The 17287-nt window shown below is 41.1% G+C and overlaps 1 protein-coding gene across 1 annotated transcript; it reads left to right on the forward strand.

Moving 5' to 3' along the window:
* The first annotated feature begins 7866 nt into the window (after nucleotides 1-7866).
* Nucleotides 7867-9703, forward strand: LOC107782192 (protein ASPARTIC PROTEASE IN GUARD CELL 2-like). Its single transcript, XM_016603046.2, has one exon. It carries the CDS (start codon nucleotides 8041-8043, stop codon nucleotides 9592-9594), a length of 1554 nt encoding a protein of 517 aa, XP_016458532.2. The 5' UTR covers nucleotides 7867-8040; the 3' UTR covers nucleotides 9595-9703.
* The last annotated feature ends 7584 nt before the right edge of the window (nucleotides 9704-17287 follow it).

The following is a 17287-nucleotide window of genomic DNA, read 5'->3' on the forward strand; positions in this document are numbered from 1 at the left end:
CCATATCGCATCTTCGTCTTGGGCAATTGAAACAAATCAACCCTCACAATTGTAGCGAATCAATCTCGAGGTGTCGCCAACATATCTCACTTCAAGGTACGATCATCTCCCTTTTTTCGAATTTAGGGCTAACCCTTGCACAGGCACTCGATCGGAGCGGTTAGAATGCTAACCCTGCCCAAAGACCTTAAGGTTCTAAAACGTACTCATTGCACTCTTTTGCTTTGACCGAGTTTTTGTCCCAAAAGAAGGGTTTTTACTGGCAAAGTTTTTAACGAGGCAACGTCTACGAGCTGCCTAAGGGAAGCTCAGAAAATGCTCAACTCCTTTTGTAGTCAACTCTGAACAATGAGGGGCATTCCCCCGGAAAGCCACTCGCTCAAAAAAGTCATGAAACGCCAAATGGGGTTCCTAAAGGAGAATAATGTACCAGGCCAAACGGTCAAATGAACCGTGTCCATATAAGCCAGGCTCCCGTCAGCAAATACGTATACTATTGTACCAAGCAATCAAAGAATATCTTTCGTCGAGAGCATCTCGTACTCCAAAAAAGAAAATATTGGCATGATCATGGCAAGGATCCCCCCCATCAAGTACATCCCGAAATACTCGAAGACTCAGAGTCAACAATTTAGCACCTGCACGACCTCAAGGTCGGAACTCCGTGCCCATAAGGCCCCAACGAGGCAATTCTGAGCTCATGAGTAACGGCCTTCGAGCCTAAACAAACTCGATGACTTGGAGACTACCATCAATCGCCATTCACTAAAAAACCCGAGGCCGTAAGATCCCAAGCGAGCAGACTCGATCTAACCAGATTTATTTTACATAACAAACTGTAAGACCTCAACAGGCTTGAAAAACAACTGTAAGACCCCAACAGGCATGAAAATTTTGTAAGACCTTACTACAGGCATAAAACCCAATTCCAAAGTTTAGGCTATGTCTCACATTTGAAAGACTCCCAAAAGGGCATATCCTCGATGTAGATGCCTAAACTATCACTCGGGATCAAAAATGGCTCCAGCTAAACACATATGACTACGGTCAAAATGGCTGCTCTAACCAAATTAATGCGACTCAGGGATGCCCGACCGTCGCTAACAAAATCACAGGCCATTACTTCGAATCTACTTCAAAAAGAACCGGTTAAAATAGGCTACCCTCAACAGGAAATGAGCTTCGACCATGTCAACTCCAAATCACAAGGCTTCGAGCTACTCAGCCTACGAGCTAAACCTTCCGAGGTGCTCGAACATCGCCGCTAACAACTTGAAATCGAGGTTCTTCCCGAATCAATGACGGGTCAGGCAAAATCATTTCAAAATCCCTTATCGAGAGGAAAACAAAGCCTATATGTGCCTAAGGGTACATCGTAAGAGCCATTGCCGCCAGCCAAACGAGCCTCAGGGCCACACGCTAAAAGGTCTCAACGACCAAAAGCGTAAGGTCCACTTTTGCCAGCTTAAAAATTAAAAACTTGAGGATTAAAATGAGCTTGAGTCATAACCCTATTCGGAGACCAGATCTAAAATAGTTAACTATAGGTGCCTAAGGGCACAACATAAGAGCCATCATCGCCAGCTCCACGAGCCTCAGGGCCACATACTTAAAAGGACGCTTCAACCCAAGGCATAAGAGCCATTTTCATCCGCCCATGCAGGCACAAAATATTTTGAGGGTCAGTTAAGCTCGAGTCGCAACTCGACTCGGAGACTGAACCCAAAGTAGTTGAAATACAAATGCCCAAGGGCAAGGCATAAGAGTCGTTGTCATCCGCCCATGCAGGCACAGGAGATTGAAGGTCAAGTAAGCTCGAGTCAAAACCTAACTTGGAGACTAAACCCAAAATAGTTGGGCAAAGAACAAGAGCTCTAACGCCTACTTGCGTTAAAATCGCACTTAACCGAGCATGAAAGAGCCTCCAGGCCTGCCTGATGAGCTCCAGAGCCGTATTACGAATCTAAGGGTTCCCGCCAAACTCCGAAACTAGCCCACTTGCTCAAAAGCAATGTAGAAAAAGATACAAAAAAGATAAATCTTCAAGTTTTCTTTTATTTACATATGCAAAAGGTGCGTTCTCCATCTACAAACATGCTCTGCGAATATCAAATACAAAATGGCAAAATCTATGCTCCGCTCCAGAAAGCTACGGCCTACCAGCCCCAGCTTCACTCTCCATGGCGTCGGCAAGAAGTATCCGAGCATCACACTCCTCCGCCCTCGCTGGAGCCAACTCTTCTAGGAGAACGAAACCCCTGGCACCGATCTCTTCAAGTACCTCTCTTCGGGATCTGCAACGAACATATTCCTCGATTCTCTTTTCACGATCGAGGGCCCGCTTCAACTCGGCTTGGGCATCAGTAGCGTACTTCAAATGAATCGCCATCTCCTGATCAGCCTTAGTCCGACTCAGTGTTGCTTCAGCCCGAGCATCGACTATTTCAGCCCGAACCTTCGAGAGATCGGACTCGAGCTTCACGATTATATCCGCTTGAACTGAAGCGTTGTCACGACCCAGGCAGAGTTGGGCCTCGAAGGCGTGAGCTTTGGACAAGGCACCCTTCTCCTTTGAAGCATGAGCCTGCACCTGAGCCCTTAGTTCACCACAAGCATTCCTAACTCGGTCGGCTTTGCCCCTAAGGTACTCCAGAGCCTCTATCTTTCTCTGCAACTAAGATAGGCAAAAATATTAACCTTAAGGGTTAAATAAAGTGAAACACATACTACGAGAGGTTACCTGCTCCCTCAAATAGCTCTCGTAATTCGAGCTCCGGTATGCCTCATATCGCCAGTGCATCAACTCAACCTCCTTCTCCTCGCTGAGGAGCCTAAGGGACTTACCCTCATCCAGAGCTTTTCGAAGCCTAGCCCCATGATGGAGCATCTCAGTTCTGAGCCTATCAAAGGCCTGCAGAAGAAAAACACGATAAGGAAGGGAAGACGCGAGATGCAGAAGGGCTATGCCGAAACTCACCACAAAGTGAAGTCGGTGGACTTCCTAGAAGGCCGAACACACTCCTATTGGTCCAGCCCCTTCAGCCCTGGAAAAACCAACCTCGGTCGAGGCAGAATCACTCGGAGGAACCACCGATTCGAAACTAGAGACTCTAGGAACAGCAGGCTCGGACGATGTTCTCTCCTCGAAGATACAGACCCATTTATCCCCGCTAAAAGCTCCATTACACTGCGAGTGCATATCCCGTTTGTCGCCATCGTCCCTTGGCTCGGAGGTCGATGACTCATCCCCCCTCTCCGAAGGAACATAGCCTCGCCCCAAGGGACCGTCTGATACCTACGACGGCAAAGCCAATACAAAGAAAAGAGGAAAATGTCGTCTCAAATATACGAAGACCCAAGTAAAAGCAGCATACACACATACCTTGGTATTTCGCTTCCTATCTGCCCTGGGACACAGCTCGCCACCTACGCTCGTCGCAAGACGAATGGGTCGCCAACCTCCGAACCCAGCCGGGCAAATCGAAAACTTCACCTGGCGTCCACGAAGTTGCTGCGGGAAAGGAAGAAACACAATTACTAAACTGGTTTTCGCTATAAGTGAATCTAAGAAAGCACGAAACACAAATCAAGCACGACCCTATCAAGGGGGCCTAGTGCAAACGGGTATAAGTATACGTTCAGGAATCCATCAGCAGAGTTCGTAATACTCTCATCGGGGGAAAGTGCCTGCAACGCTACCCACTCGCCCCATCCGCAGTCTCTCCTCACCATCTCCAGATGTTCCTCTCTTCTTGAAGATATAGTCTTCAGAGTAAAACTCCTGCAGATCCTGAGCACTGGGAGGGGAACTCTCCCCTCCCTGCCAGGCAGGCCCTGAAGTAGCAGTCATTACTATAGTAGAATTGGCAAACTAAAGCAGGGATGTACGCCAACACTTTTTGCGCTTGAGGTAACGAAGGACTCGATGCCAAGACGGAAGGATGGCTATCTAAAATAATGGGATCTTCCAAAGAAGCAAGAGTCGCCCTATGTATATGCGGGTACAGCAACAATTCGCCTACCCAAGATAAGCCTCGGGAGGCCAACGACCTCGGAATTGATCCCGAGGTGGTGCCCGACCCCAGAGATCTTCGTCAAGAAGAAGTTAGGCCACATAAGGTCAGCGACATCGTCTCCAATTCTGAGGTGGTACCCGACCTCAAAGTTTTCCCTCGAGAAGAAAAAATAAGCACTTCGAGCCCGATCACAAGGGCTCGATCGTAGAAAATCACCTAAATACGAATAGCCCCTTTCTTAGAAGCCTGCCTATAACACCTTAAAAGGTTATCTACGTCAAGCTCAAAGTATAAGCTCCAAGCGCCCGAAGTCGACTTTCACTTCGGTGCTCTATCTCCATGGGGCTCGAGGACCCCGATGATCCAAGTTTACCGGACCAATTCGGGCTTGATTCCGGCAACAACGATGAGCTCGGAAAGGAGCCATTTCTCTCGACCAAAGGCCAAAAGAAAAACTCACATCCAGGTCCAGTAGTAGCAACGACAAACAGGATCGCGCATTTGGAGCTGCCGTAAACATAAAGAAGTACAGCAAGTATCAAAGGCAGGAGTCAAGAAAATATCTTTGTATTCATAGATATTCATATACAACGGCCCTCGAGGTGTCCTTACATATGATTACAAAAGCCCGCAAGGGAATCCTCACAGAGAAACAGAAAGGTTAAAGGGTATGCATACAACAAAAGTCTAAAAATCTAGCCTATTCCCAAAGTGCATCCCCAATAGCGGCATCTTTGGCATCATCTCCTCAAGCGTGTGACCTCAAAGACAATATCTTCCAAGTCAAATCCCCTCGGGAACCTCATCTCGACCCTCCCGGAATGGCATCTTCAAAAGGAAGGATATAGAAGAGGAAAGCGATGGAGAAGAGCAAAGTGACGAAGGAGAGCCGAAAGTAGACAAGAAGTGGCTGGGTGAAAAATCTGGCTAGTGTGAACTCCGCCAGTAATACTATTATAAGGCCATTTCTTGAAACGTTGCCTCGGCCAGGGAGGCGACAACCAGCAGAGAGTGTCGCCATACCCCCAGGAATCCAAAGGTGGTGTAATACGCCAAGCCGAGGAAGGAGGGTGAGCAGCGGTGTATAATCCGAGCCCCCTCTTGAGCAGCGGTGCATAATCCAAATACCTCCTCGGGTTTGAGAAAATCGGTCCTCTGCTTCATCACCTCGAGCTAATGGAGACAGCAACAACGACAATAACAACAATAACAATAGCATCACGGCAGCACAACTTCGCCCGACTGGAGAAGGTCCGGGAGTCGGGCCGTAGCACGCATGATATTGACATGATATCTTGAGGCCATGGGCCTCAAACATGGTGAGACAGCAAAGAACAAAATAGCAAGGAAGGGGGAAAGGATAGATATCGAAGGATGCTTGGGTGAAAAACTGATCACAAGAAGCCCCATTTATAGAGGAGGAGGGCAAAGTAACTGACGGCTCCATAATTTCCCTCGAAGAACGTAACAACAGGCGCATTTAACGCATTCATGGAAGTTGAATGGACGGCAACATTATGACCCCAAACAACGAAGAGTCACGACACATTGAATAGCCCTGAAAAAGCAAAAAGGTGAAATGTTTCGGCACTTGTAAAAGGGTTACACCATCAGCACAACGTCATTATGGAGCCCATAAAGTCGGATGTCAAAATCATTTCTTATCGCTTCCCTCTAAGAAACGCGGAGACTATCTGTGTACGGTGAAATCGGAGGACCAATTTCTCATTGATAAAGTGCTTCAGAAGGTCGCCTCGGAGGCTTGGAACCTCGAGCCGGTTAATTCCCTCAAGATCCGTCGATACCTAGCCGAGGATAACATTGGCCGAAACCCCGATGAGCACAGGAGGCCTCCGAAGAGTGCATCCGGAGTCGATTAAGTCTACCTGGGCAGCCTAACATTAGCCTATGTATACGTCATGAAGCTAGTTAGTTGTCCCATCCCGCTTCCTTTATCACTCAACGTATCTTGCATTAAAGTTTGGACTTCCCCCTCTTATAAAAGGGGAGTCGTTAACACTCTGTAAGGCAGAACTCCAAATATTCTACACAAGAGCAATAATATCTTTCTTTCTTCTCTCTAACTTACTCACTCGAGGCTACTCTTTGCATTTATTGCTTTCATATTCGTTCTTCATTTATTGCTTAGTATTGGTCGTAAAGAGCCTTCTTTAACTATATCTTAACTGTTATCCCCTTCTTGGTTATCCCCGATAGTTCGAGCTCGAGCCGGATATCGACCCCGAGGCCTTTTCATCGACCAGTCCGAAGCTCGGGTAGCAAGCCTCTCGGTTTGATCACTGCCCCGTTTTAACTCGTATTTCATCATTAAACTTCATATGCCTAACATCAACTGTTCTAATAACTAGCATAAAAATAGATCACATATTTTTAGAGTCTCATTTACAAATTTAATTGTTGTTACCATTTTCACGGTAAGCACTTATATTGGTTAATTAAATCTCAATCATTAGTTTTTAAAAATGACATATGTCCCCTATTCAAGTAAGAACTTGAGAAAATGAAGATAATGAAAAATGTAGAGGAGCTCCACCCATAATAAAGCATGTATAAGGCTACCTAAGAAATACGGATTCAACTCCCATCCATTTTCTAGTATTTTTATTTCTCCAAGCTTATTTGGATTGAAGATACTAGTCATGGTTAAAAATCAGTGGACAAGATTTAATTGAATAAAATAAAATTCTAACCATGGTTAAAATATTAAATTATTTCTTTTATCCATTCCCGAATTATATTGTTTGTCTCTTTTAGCTCAAGTTTCCCCTTGTATAAATCTATGTGATTTTCCTTTGTTTTTTCTTTCTTTTTTCCTAGGAGACCAGAAGAAAATATTGACAATGATTCGACAGTTCTTTTATTGTTTCTGTGTTCTGAGCTATTGATGCGTAACAAATTGCCTTATTCAAATTGTTGTGTGGTGGTATATAGTGGAGTTAAAATTATAGATTATAATGGTTGCTAGATATTGGAAGATTGAATCTTTTTTTCCACCGTTCTAAATATGCAAATAATAGAGAAATGGCAACTTAAGTGGAGCCTCCAAATGGGTTTGTACCGTTCTTTAATTTTTATTGTTAAAATGTTGGAATCTACTTCTAGTATTCCTCATATTTAATAAGAATGTAAGAAGATTTTGTAGAAGTGAAAAAAAAAATTAACTCACTGAAAGAAAATTACTATTCCCTCTGTTTTAATTTCTGTAAATCTGTTTGATTGGCCACGAAATTTAAGAAAAAAAAAATTGAAATTTGTGATCTTAAACAAGTCATAACATTTGTATGGCTCTAATTCTTTTGAAATTTGTAGTGATAAACATACCAGAGTATTTGTGTGGTTATAAAAACTTCTTATTAAGGATAGAATTTGAAGCTTAAGCTAAATTATTTTCAAATTTAGAAAACGTTCATATTTAAAACGGACCAAAAAGAAAATAGGTTTACATAAACTAAAACGGAAGAATACAAAAAAGAGAGAAGGTATCTTAATAATGTGTAAGTGTAACTATAATTGTGAGATTGCAAAAGATATTATTTGGAATGAATAAAAGAAGGAATTGAAGATTTTAATCATGGTTAGAGTTTTATTTTATTCAATAAAATCTTATCTTTTGATTTTTAACCATAACAAGTATCTCCAATACAAGTAAAAACTTGGAGAAATAGAAAGACTTAGGAAACGAATTGGAGAAATAGAAAGACTTAGGAAACTAAGGGTAGTTGGTTCCAAGAAACACAAGAAACCCCATCATTCAATTATTTCCTCGCTCACTAGTCACCCCCAACCTAACATCACTCTCACTCCAAAAATGGGCCAAACTTTGTTCTCCATAATCCCCTTCCCAAACTAGCCCCACTTTTAAATTACCTTTTCCTGTACAGTTTCTCAGAAGCCAAAGTACATAAATCCCCCCTTTCCCAAGAATCCTTTTTCCTCACAAACACACCTCCCAAACTTCGAAGAGCAGAGAAAGAAACCTTAGAAACTATAAACCCAAACAAGAATGTTTGTTCCCGTACAAACACGAGTCGCAATTCTGCTCCTTGCAGTGTTCATTTTCTCCATTACCAACACTACAACCGCAACTGAAACAAAAACCTCAGCTGGCCATGCAATCCCATTTCCCAGCCACGAACACTTTAATGTCAAACAAACCATTAAAGAATCTACAAGAATCCACCCACCACCATCTAAAACACAGGGTGTGGCAAAAGAAGAAGAAGAACTTGAAAAGGGAAACTGGAAACTCAAGCTTCTTCACAGAGACAAACTGCCTTTTCCCCACTTCACTGATCATCCTCACCGTCTCGAAGCTCGCGTTAAAAGAGACGTCAAAAGAGTGGATACACTCATTCACAAAATAACAGGAGGCAATAATAATAATAATAATAATAATCATAATAATAATAATAATAATAATAATAATAATAATAATAATAATAATAATAATAATAATAATAACAATAATAAAGTTTATGAGGTGGAGGAATTCGGGAGTGAGGTGATTTCGGGCATGGAGCAAGGAAGTGGAGAATACTTCGTGAGGATTGGTGTGGGCAGTCCTGTTAGAGAGCAATACATGGTCATTGATGCTGGCAGTGATATTGTGTGGGTCCAGTGCCAGCCTTGTACCCAGTGCTACCACCAGTCCGACCCGGTATTTGACCCGTCTCTTTCCGCTTCTTTTTCTGGGGTACCATGTACCTCATCCCTCTGTGAACAGGTCGAGAACTCGGGCTGCCACGCAGGTCGCTGCAAATATGAAGTCATGTATGGCGACGGATCGTACACGAAGGGGACCATGGCCCTTGAGACGCTCACTTTTGGTCGCACCGTGGTTCGGGACGTAGCAATTGGTTGCGGTCACCATAACGGTGGAATGTTTATTGGGGCTGCTGGTTTGTTAGGTCTTGGAGGTGGGTCCATGTCACTCCTGGGACAACTCGGTGGACAAACGGGCGGTGCATTTAGTTACTGTTTGGTTAGTCGGGGCACCGGATCAACCGGATCACTTGAATTCGGGCGTGAAATACTACCCATGGGTGCAGCGTGGGTACCATTGATCCGAAACCCACGGGCCCCTAGTTTCTATTATATTGGCTTGTCGGGTCTTGGAGTTGGAGGAGCACGTGTAGCAATATCTGAAGATATTTTCAGGTTGACTGAGGTAGGAGATGGTGGAGTGGTGATGGACACAGGGACAGCCGTGACAAGGCTTCCGACAGCGGTCTACGAGGCGTTCCGTAATGCATTCATTGCCCAAACTGCTAGCCTTCCACGGGCACCTGCCATGTCAATATTCGACACATGCTACGATCTAAACGGGTTTGTGACGGTTCGGGTACCAACCGTTTCGTTTTTCCTCATGGGTGGTCCAATTCTAACCCTCCCAGCTAGGAACTTCCTGATTCCAGTGGACGAAAGGGGCACATTCTGCTTTGCGTTCGCTCCATCTCCTACTAGACTTTCCATTATTGGGAATATCCAGCAAGAAGGCATCCAAATTTCTATTGATGGGGCAAATGGTTTCGTGGGATTTGGCCCCAACATATGCTAGGCTGATAAGACTATATAGTATATGTAAAGTGAAGTTTTGCTAGTAAAGTAAATTTCCTTAAAACAATATCATTGAACTAGTAAAGTATATAAACCATATATTACAGTAGTAATTATGTGCTAAATTATGTGGCTAATCTCCTATGATTATAATCCCAAAGGTAATATAATTTTCAACTAGTTTAGATAGAGAGATTCTTGAAAAGTCATCAGTTAACTTTCAGCGTGTAAATATCATTTGGAAAAATTCTATAATATGGTACAATCTAATAAAGTAGCTTTGGAATCAAAAGGTTTTATGGATCTGTAATACTTATCCTTGGCAGAATACCGTCAGTGTTGTTCAGTATATTTGTTTAATACACCATGCCGAGTTAAGGACTTAAGGTAAAGGTAACCGATAGAAACTAATGGCCCACCAAACAGTACAGAAAATCAGGTTCACTATTAGTTCCCACAATAAATAGCAGTAAATAAAGAACATATATTTATGTGAAAAACTCACTACTCACGGGATTAAAAATCACGACCTACCCTAGTAGGATTTTAACTTCACTATTGAGTAAACTTCATATTACAACCTATTGCAATCTAGGAATTAAACTCTCAATCCCTCACCTTTTACAATACTCCATTATAAGCTCTTTGTAGTAACTCTACTCTTGACTAACTCTAGTCAAACGACCAAAAGTAATAATGGTTAAATGATGTCCTACTAAATGCTTCTAAAAAGTTGTATGGGAATACAAGTAAATAACAAAAGACAAAGGCATAACAAACTAAAGGACACAAGACATATCCAATACTGGGATCTGGTCCTTTGTTTTGTAGCAGCTTTGTTCTTCAATACACCTAAAGAAACAGAGGTTGCACATGTGAGAGAATATATGTTTTTGTATTTGCAAGTGTTAGGTCAAAACCTTGTATCATGTTGTTTGTATATGTTAGATCATGAGAGTAGATACAAGGGCATTTCCGGTTTCTAGCAAATTGCAGTTGTGTTGTTGTACTGTTGCAAGCACAGTGAAACAGCTTTAATAGTTGTTGAGTTGACTTGTGCGACGACATGAGGACCTGATCCTATCCGTTCCCTTTGCAGTTCCCTTATCTGATTTCCTTGAGAATTAAACCAGACAATAGAGTATGTTGTAGTGAGCACAAGGGAATTGATTGTATCAGGTTCTTATCTGGTTCTTCCATGAAGTTTGACAAATCATCAAAATCATACTTGCATAACTTATCAATTTTTCCTTTTTTGATGATAACAAACTTTGAATTGATATTCCTTTTGAGAACCAGATTTCCACATGTCCCCCTACAAATCAGATGCCTTCCCCCTAAGAATCAGTTTCCCGCCCCTTTAATTTTCTTCCTCCTTTTGGCATCATTAAGAAAATAAGACATGCATACTTAAAAAAAGTCCAGCAATATTAACTCATGCCACTTGTGTGCACACAATATAGGTAAAAAAAAATACAAGAGATTAACATTGCGTAAAATAGATAGTCATGCCCAATAATTATAAGAGAGAGAAAATAAAACATAGGAGTAGCAGTATCACATTTACACAAATATTACAAATCAAAAAGCTAAAGTACCACAATCATAAAATAGAATCACAAAAGGACAGGATTAAGAGAGGATTGGGAGGGGATGCAAAAACAGGAGACACTGGATAGGGGTCTAGAAGGATTACGAAGAAAGAGCCTTGATAGACTATCTATTCGAGCATTAGCAGCTCTTTGATCATTGATCAACTGCTCCTTCATGTTCTCAACTTGTTTCCTCAACTCAGCATTCTTATCCTTCAAACGGAAAGTCTCTTCATCTTGACCGTTGTTGGAACCAGGTTCCTTGCTGGCCTGAGTAAGCTTAGACTTCAGAATGGCATTTTGCGCTTTAAGACGCTTTATCTCTTCATTAGCAGCCTCATCAGCATCGATCGGTTGAGAAATAGTTGAGTTTCTTCCTACTCCTCCCTTCTTCACTACAGACTCACACTGTTCCAAATTATTCATGGTGAACATTTGCTTTGTAATTCCCACAAATGATTTTCCCAAAGGAACCTCAAAGTGTTCAAAGACTCTAGTAAGGAGAAAGCCATAGGGAAGACCAGATTACCATCGTTGAAGTCTGCCACCTTCAGCACATGTTCAATCATAATGTCAAGCAGACTAATAGAAGAGAAGGAGTCTCGTGCTTCCAGAAGAACCAGGTCCCCAATGAAGGTGATAGATCGTCTCTCAGTCCTAGGAAACAACACCTTGTTCATCAGCTCAAACAACAGTTGGTACTCTAGCTGAAGAGTTTTCCCCAACATAACTGCTTGTTTCTTGATGATAAACTTTGTAAAATCAGGGGAACTAGTTCCCTCCACAGTTTTCAGCCCAGCAGTGGGGACATCAAGGATCTCACTAAGAGTTTCTTCATCCATAACAAAGTTTTTTCCATTTGCTTTCAAATAAAGTGTATCCCGATCCACCACGAATAGTTCAAATAGAAACTTCTCACCTCATCTTCATAAATGTTTTGGACTTTTGATGTCAAAGAGATGGGCCCACTTCTTGAACTAAAATATTTCTGCCAGTTATTTCATGCCTTGTTGTTCAAGGATTTCAAGATAAAAAATTCGACCCCACAAAACCTTTTGTTTCTTAAGATTTGCCCCTTTCCAACTCATAAAATATCACCCTTGGGCTTTTGGAGGAACAAGGGTTTAAAGAAGTGCGAAGTTATAAAGCTTATCACAGGTAGATCATCAATATCATCCTCACTCTCACCAGAACTACCCTCAAACATAGACCTTATTTATGGGTAAATAATATCCAACGGAACAGTAATAGGGTGATCAAATGGGGTTGTTTCAGCACTATCCAGTGGTTATCTTGTAGAACTTGGAGTTTCATCCCAAGTAGGAGCAGAAAACTTTCCTTGGACAGAGGAACGAGGTCCCTTTGTAGGTTCCCATGTAGTACTGACACGCATGTGTTCCCCTTGACGCACATGTTCCCCTTTACCATATTTTTCCGTTTGACTCAGTGGTTCCCTCCTAAGTCCCTGAACCAATATCATCAGACATATACTCTCTCAACAAATTTCTCCACAACAGCATGCTCTTTTTCAAGAGAAGTAGAGCCTTCTTTAAGTGTATCACTCATAGTTTTCTCACCCTCTGAACCCAAAACTTTTGTAACTGTAGAAGGGGATGGAAAATTACCAAATGTAGATGAGATGCTCGGAACAATCCCTTCAACACCTTGAACCTTAGAAAGTTTCAGATGCATATGAGCCCTCAGCAACACGGGAACCCAACTCTTCGTTCAAACTTACTTTCTCTGTCGTAACACGCTGACTCGAGACCTCGACACCTTCATCCCCTTCCATAATTTCTTTTGTGGTTTGAATAAATTAAGAGGTGAAAATTGTTTGTATAGAGTCCACTCTTTCAGCAGGAGCAGATGGAGATGGAGAAGAAATAAACTTTTTTGGGAGTTTAATTTTTATAATTGCCATGGGTACCAGAACTAGATGGTTTAGGATAAGTGGATGTGGGGTTGGGTTAGTTGTAAATTGGGGCTTTTGTGGGCGAAGAGTCTAGCTCAGATCCAGATAGAAGTGTGTCGTTTTAGATGGATACGAGGCTGGGTTGGCTTCTGTTATTTTAGGAGTGGAGTGGTTTGTTGAAACATGATCGATTTTGGATGTAATAAGACAAGAAGAAGAGGGTTTGATGGAAAGGGGATGTTCTATTCGATGTGTGAAGTGAGGAGAGAGATTGACTCTTGGTATATAAAGTAAAAGGGGATCGGCTACAAATGGGTGCTAGATAGGAGACCGGTCATCGGGTCGATTTAGAATGATTGTAATGTTTGAGCTTAAAGGGCAACAGAAGAGGCGGGAACAAAATAATAATGTGGCACTTAAGCAGTTCAAAATGCGTGCAAGTCTAAAAAAACTACTAACCTGAGTCATAAGAACCAGGTTCCTTGACAAATTTCTGAAAATGTGAGCAACAACTTCTAGATATGTGCAGTGTCATTTGTCACGTGTTTGTCCTAGATCTGCCATGTGTGTCTACCTGTAATAGTATAGAGTTGAGTTAGATGTCACCAGAAAATACTTTTTATTATTGTACCTTTCTATCCTTTCATAGCCCATCATCGAGGGACCGGGTTCTTAGTTAATCTTGATCAACCCCAGCTCCAGACAATTTCTTTAAAAGTGCTATTGATGGTAGGCTATAATCTCGTATTTTAGTCGCTTATTGCATTCTCATTCACTGCACTTTAATTGTGTTTGAGCTTTAATCATTAGTGTTTTGTACTTATATTGTATTTTATGTCTTGTAGGTGTGATTCTGAGTGATGTAGATATTACGGAGCTAATTCAAACTATTTGGAGCTTTGAAGTCTGAGTAAAAGCCCAAGGGATTAAGCTGGGATTGTGTTAGGGGGTCGAGAACCACAGTTGGATATCAAAAATCAAGAAAAATTATGTACTATGAGAAATGCCTAGTGCCGCGACACGTGGGGCCCTATGGCTGTACAAAAGCTGCTTGTTTTAAATTGTGAAGGCTTTTAAGATCTTCACTGCTGCCCCGCATAGCGAGTCGCCCAATGCGGTGGCCTGTGCAAATTTTACTAAGTGAAAATCCTATCTTCGCTAGGAGAAGGTGGTTTCGTCTTTGCCCGGCCCTACTTGGTATAAATATATGGAAAAACGTTATTTCATAGACTTTTGGACATAATTTAGACCTAAGGAAGCTAAGAAGGAGTTGTAGAAGAAAAAGCATAAGGAATTCATAATTCAATCCTCACTCAAGACACGAGTTTGGATCGTTTTATGTTTTTATATACTTTAAATATATTGGTGATGAATTTCTCCATGTCTATGGAGTAGTTCTCTTTAGGGTTTGATAGATTTGGTGTATTGATATTTGTTTATGGATTATAACTCTAGTTTTATGTATTGAATCGTTTGGGATGTTTTAATCTTTGCATCTATATTCACTTGTTAATGTAATCGAGAGAGGCATAACCTGTGATTTCTTTGAATTACTTTGTCGGTTGACTTCATTAATTCTTACTAGTAATCAAAAGAGGCTAGTTGAATTGTTGATTAAATCTAGTTAAAAGGATAATCGAGAGAGGTTCTCATAAAGACCAATCCACTACACAATTCTTGCATATCTTCACAGAGCTTAAATTGGTTCATCCTATGAGGTTGAGACTTAATCGAGAGAGGAGTTTCTGCTAAATAATTGAACTAATAATCAAGTGAATTCTAGAGACTCACTTGAACATTAGAAGTGAATAAACTAGAGTTAAATCCCAAACATTTGTCTTGCACCTATCCTATCAAAACCCTATCTTCTCCCAGTGACAACCTTCTTTGCTCATTACTTGCGTCGATTATCATTAGTCAATAACTCTAGATTCTTAGTTAATTTTAGTATTAATCACATAAATCTCAATTGTTGATCATCTTGGATAGCAATCTGGCTACCAACTATGATAATATTATTTAACTCCAATCCCTGTGGATACGATATTATAATATACTATATTCGACTAGCAAGCATATTTAAGTGTGTGTTATGTGCTCGTCAAATTTTGGCATCGTTTCCAAGGATTGGCAATCAATAGTGTATGAAAAAGTTTGTAGTGTTAATTCAATAAAAAAATTCTTTTTATTTTGTTTTTCTCTTTTTATGGTTGGTGTTCTTTGAGTGTGCGCAGGCTAGAGGTGTAGGTTGGTGCATGACTCGATCTTCTAGGAAAGAAGTGCAACCATACGAGCCAGAGATAGAAAAACAACTACGACAGCTGAGGAAGAAAAGAAATCTCATTGAGATGTTAGAAAAGATTGGGCAATCCTCAACCATCGGAATCGATGATGATGATAATGTGGATTTGGCTGCAATAGAGGCAGCCCAACAACAAAAAAGAGTTACATGAGATGCTGAGGAAGAAGTGATTAGAGATGCACAGATCATCTATGAAGAGGAGAGGGCTCGGAGAATTGCTCAAAATCAACCCTTGGTTGCAGCCTAGTTCGGAAATATAGCTCCCGGTGCTAGGAGACCACTTGGTGATTATGCTAGATTGTTTTACAACCAAGGATTATCAAGTATTAGACCACCTCCAGTTACAGCCGACAATTTCGAGTTGAGCAAGGGTTGCTCCAAACCCTTCAAAATTGTTGTGTCTTCAGAGAAAAGATGAACGAAGATCCAAATAACTATCTAATAGACTTCGAGGAGATTATGAACACCTTTCAATATAACGGTGTGTCACAAGATGTAGTTTACTAAAGGGCATTCCCCTTCACACTCAAAGATAATGCAAAGCAGTAGCTTCGAAGCATGCCTACAGGATCGATTAGAACATGGGATGAGATGACCAGGAAATTTCTTGACATATAATTCTCACAATCTAAAATGGAAAAGTTTAGAAGAGAAATCCATAACTTCTGCAAGGAGGAGACTGAAGCTGTGTTTGAAGCTTGGGAGAGATTTAAGGAGATAGTCAGAAAGTGTCAACATGGCAGAATTGAACTCTGGATGCAACTCCACGACTTTTGGGATGGATTGACAATGGCCTCATGTAGAACATTGAGCAATGCAGCTAGAGGCTCATTGATATTATGCCCCGCAATATTACGACGATATTACGTCCTGCGGTATTATATTACGATGATGTTACCCTCTGCAGTAATATATTATGATGATGTTACGTCCTGCAGTATTATATTACGATGATGTTATACCTTGCAGTTGTTACGCCTTGCACTATTACGCCGATGTTATACCCAGCAGTATTACATTACGGTGATGTCACATTTCGCAGTATTAAGTTACGACGATGTTGCACCCTGAAGTATTGTACGTTAAAACTTCATTTTCAGTTAACCGATGTAAGACTCGGGGATGAGATCATTTTGATGTTAACGTACATACGCTATTTGTAGCAAGCAATAAATAAGTGTTATGAAGAATAAGAGGATACACGGATTAAATAAAACGAGTTTCGTTGAAAGTAGTCAATTTGGAATAAAATACGGGTCGAATGATAATACCCGATAATTATGAACTAGTACCATGCAAGCTACAATATGACCATGGTAGTATAATATATAAAGTATATACGAAGTATTTTAAAAATAAATAGAATTTTAAGCAATTTGTGGTAATTTTTAAATTATGCAGGTAATTAATTAATTACCGGGTAACAGGACATTACCTGGTTAACTAATAAGTGGATAAAACTTAATTAATTATACTCCAAAAGACATGTGGCAACATATGAAATGACTAAGCAACTAATTGACCTATGTGGCAACCTAGGAAATGATTATTATCCACAAGAATGATACTTGTCCAAGTCTTAGAACAAAGGGATACGAAAGGGTGACGTTAGTCACTTTCAGAAAGGGGCAACAAGGAATTCTTTCTAAATGAAGCAGAGTGTTTGGTTCCAAGCAAATTCGTTCCAGGCTTCATCCAAACGTCCAAGCCAAGTTCATTCCAATTTCAAGGAAATCCAGTGTAAATTTTGCAGAAGCAGATTCGTTCAAATAATTCCAGGAACAGGTATGTTAAAGTTAAGCTCTTCCTTTATTTTGGCATGATCTCGTCATTATACAAGTTTGATAACGAGGCATAAAGAAAAATTCATATCCCGGAATTTATGTAT

The sequence above is a fragment of the Nicotiana tabacum genome, chromosome 16, assembly GCF_000715075.1.
Source record: "Nicotiana tabacum cultivar K326 chromosome 16, ASM71507v2, whole genome shotgun sequence".
In the NCBI taxonomy this organism is placed as follows: domain Eukaryota; kingdom Viridiplantae; phylum Streptophyta; class Magnoliopsida; order Solanales; family Solanaceae; genus Nicotiana; species Nicotiana tabacum.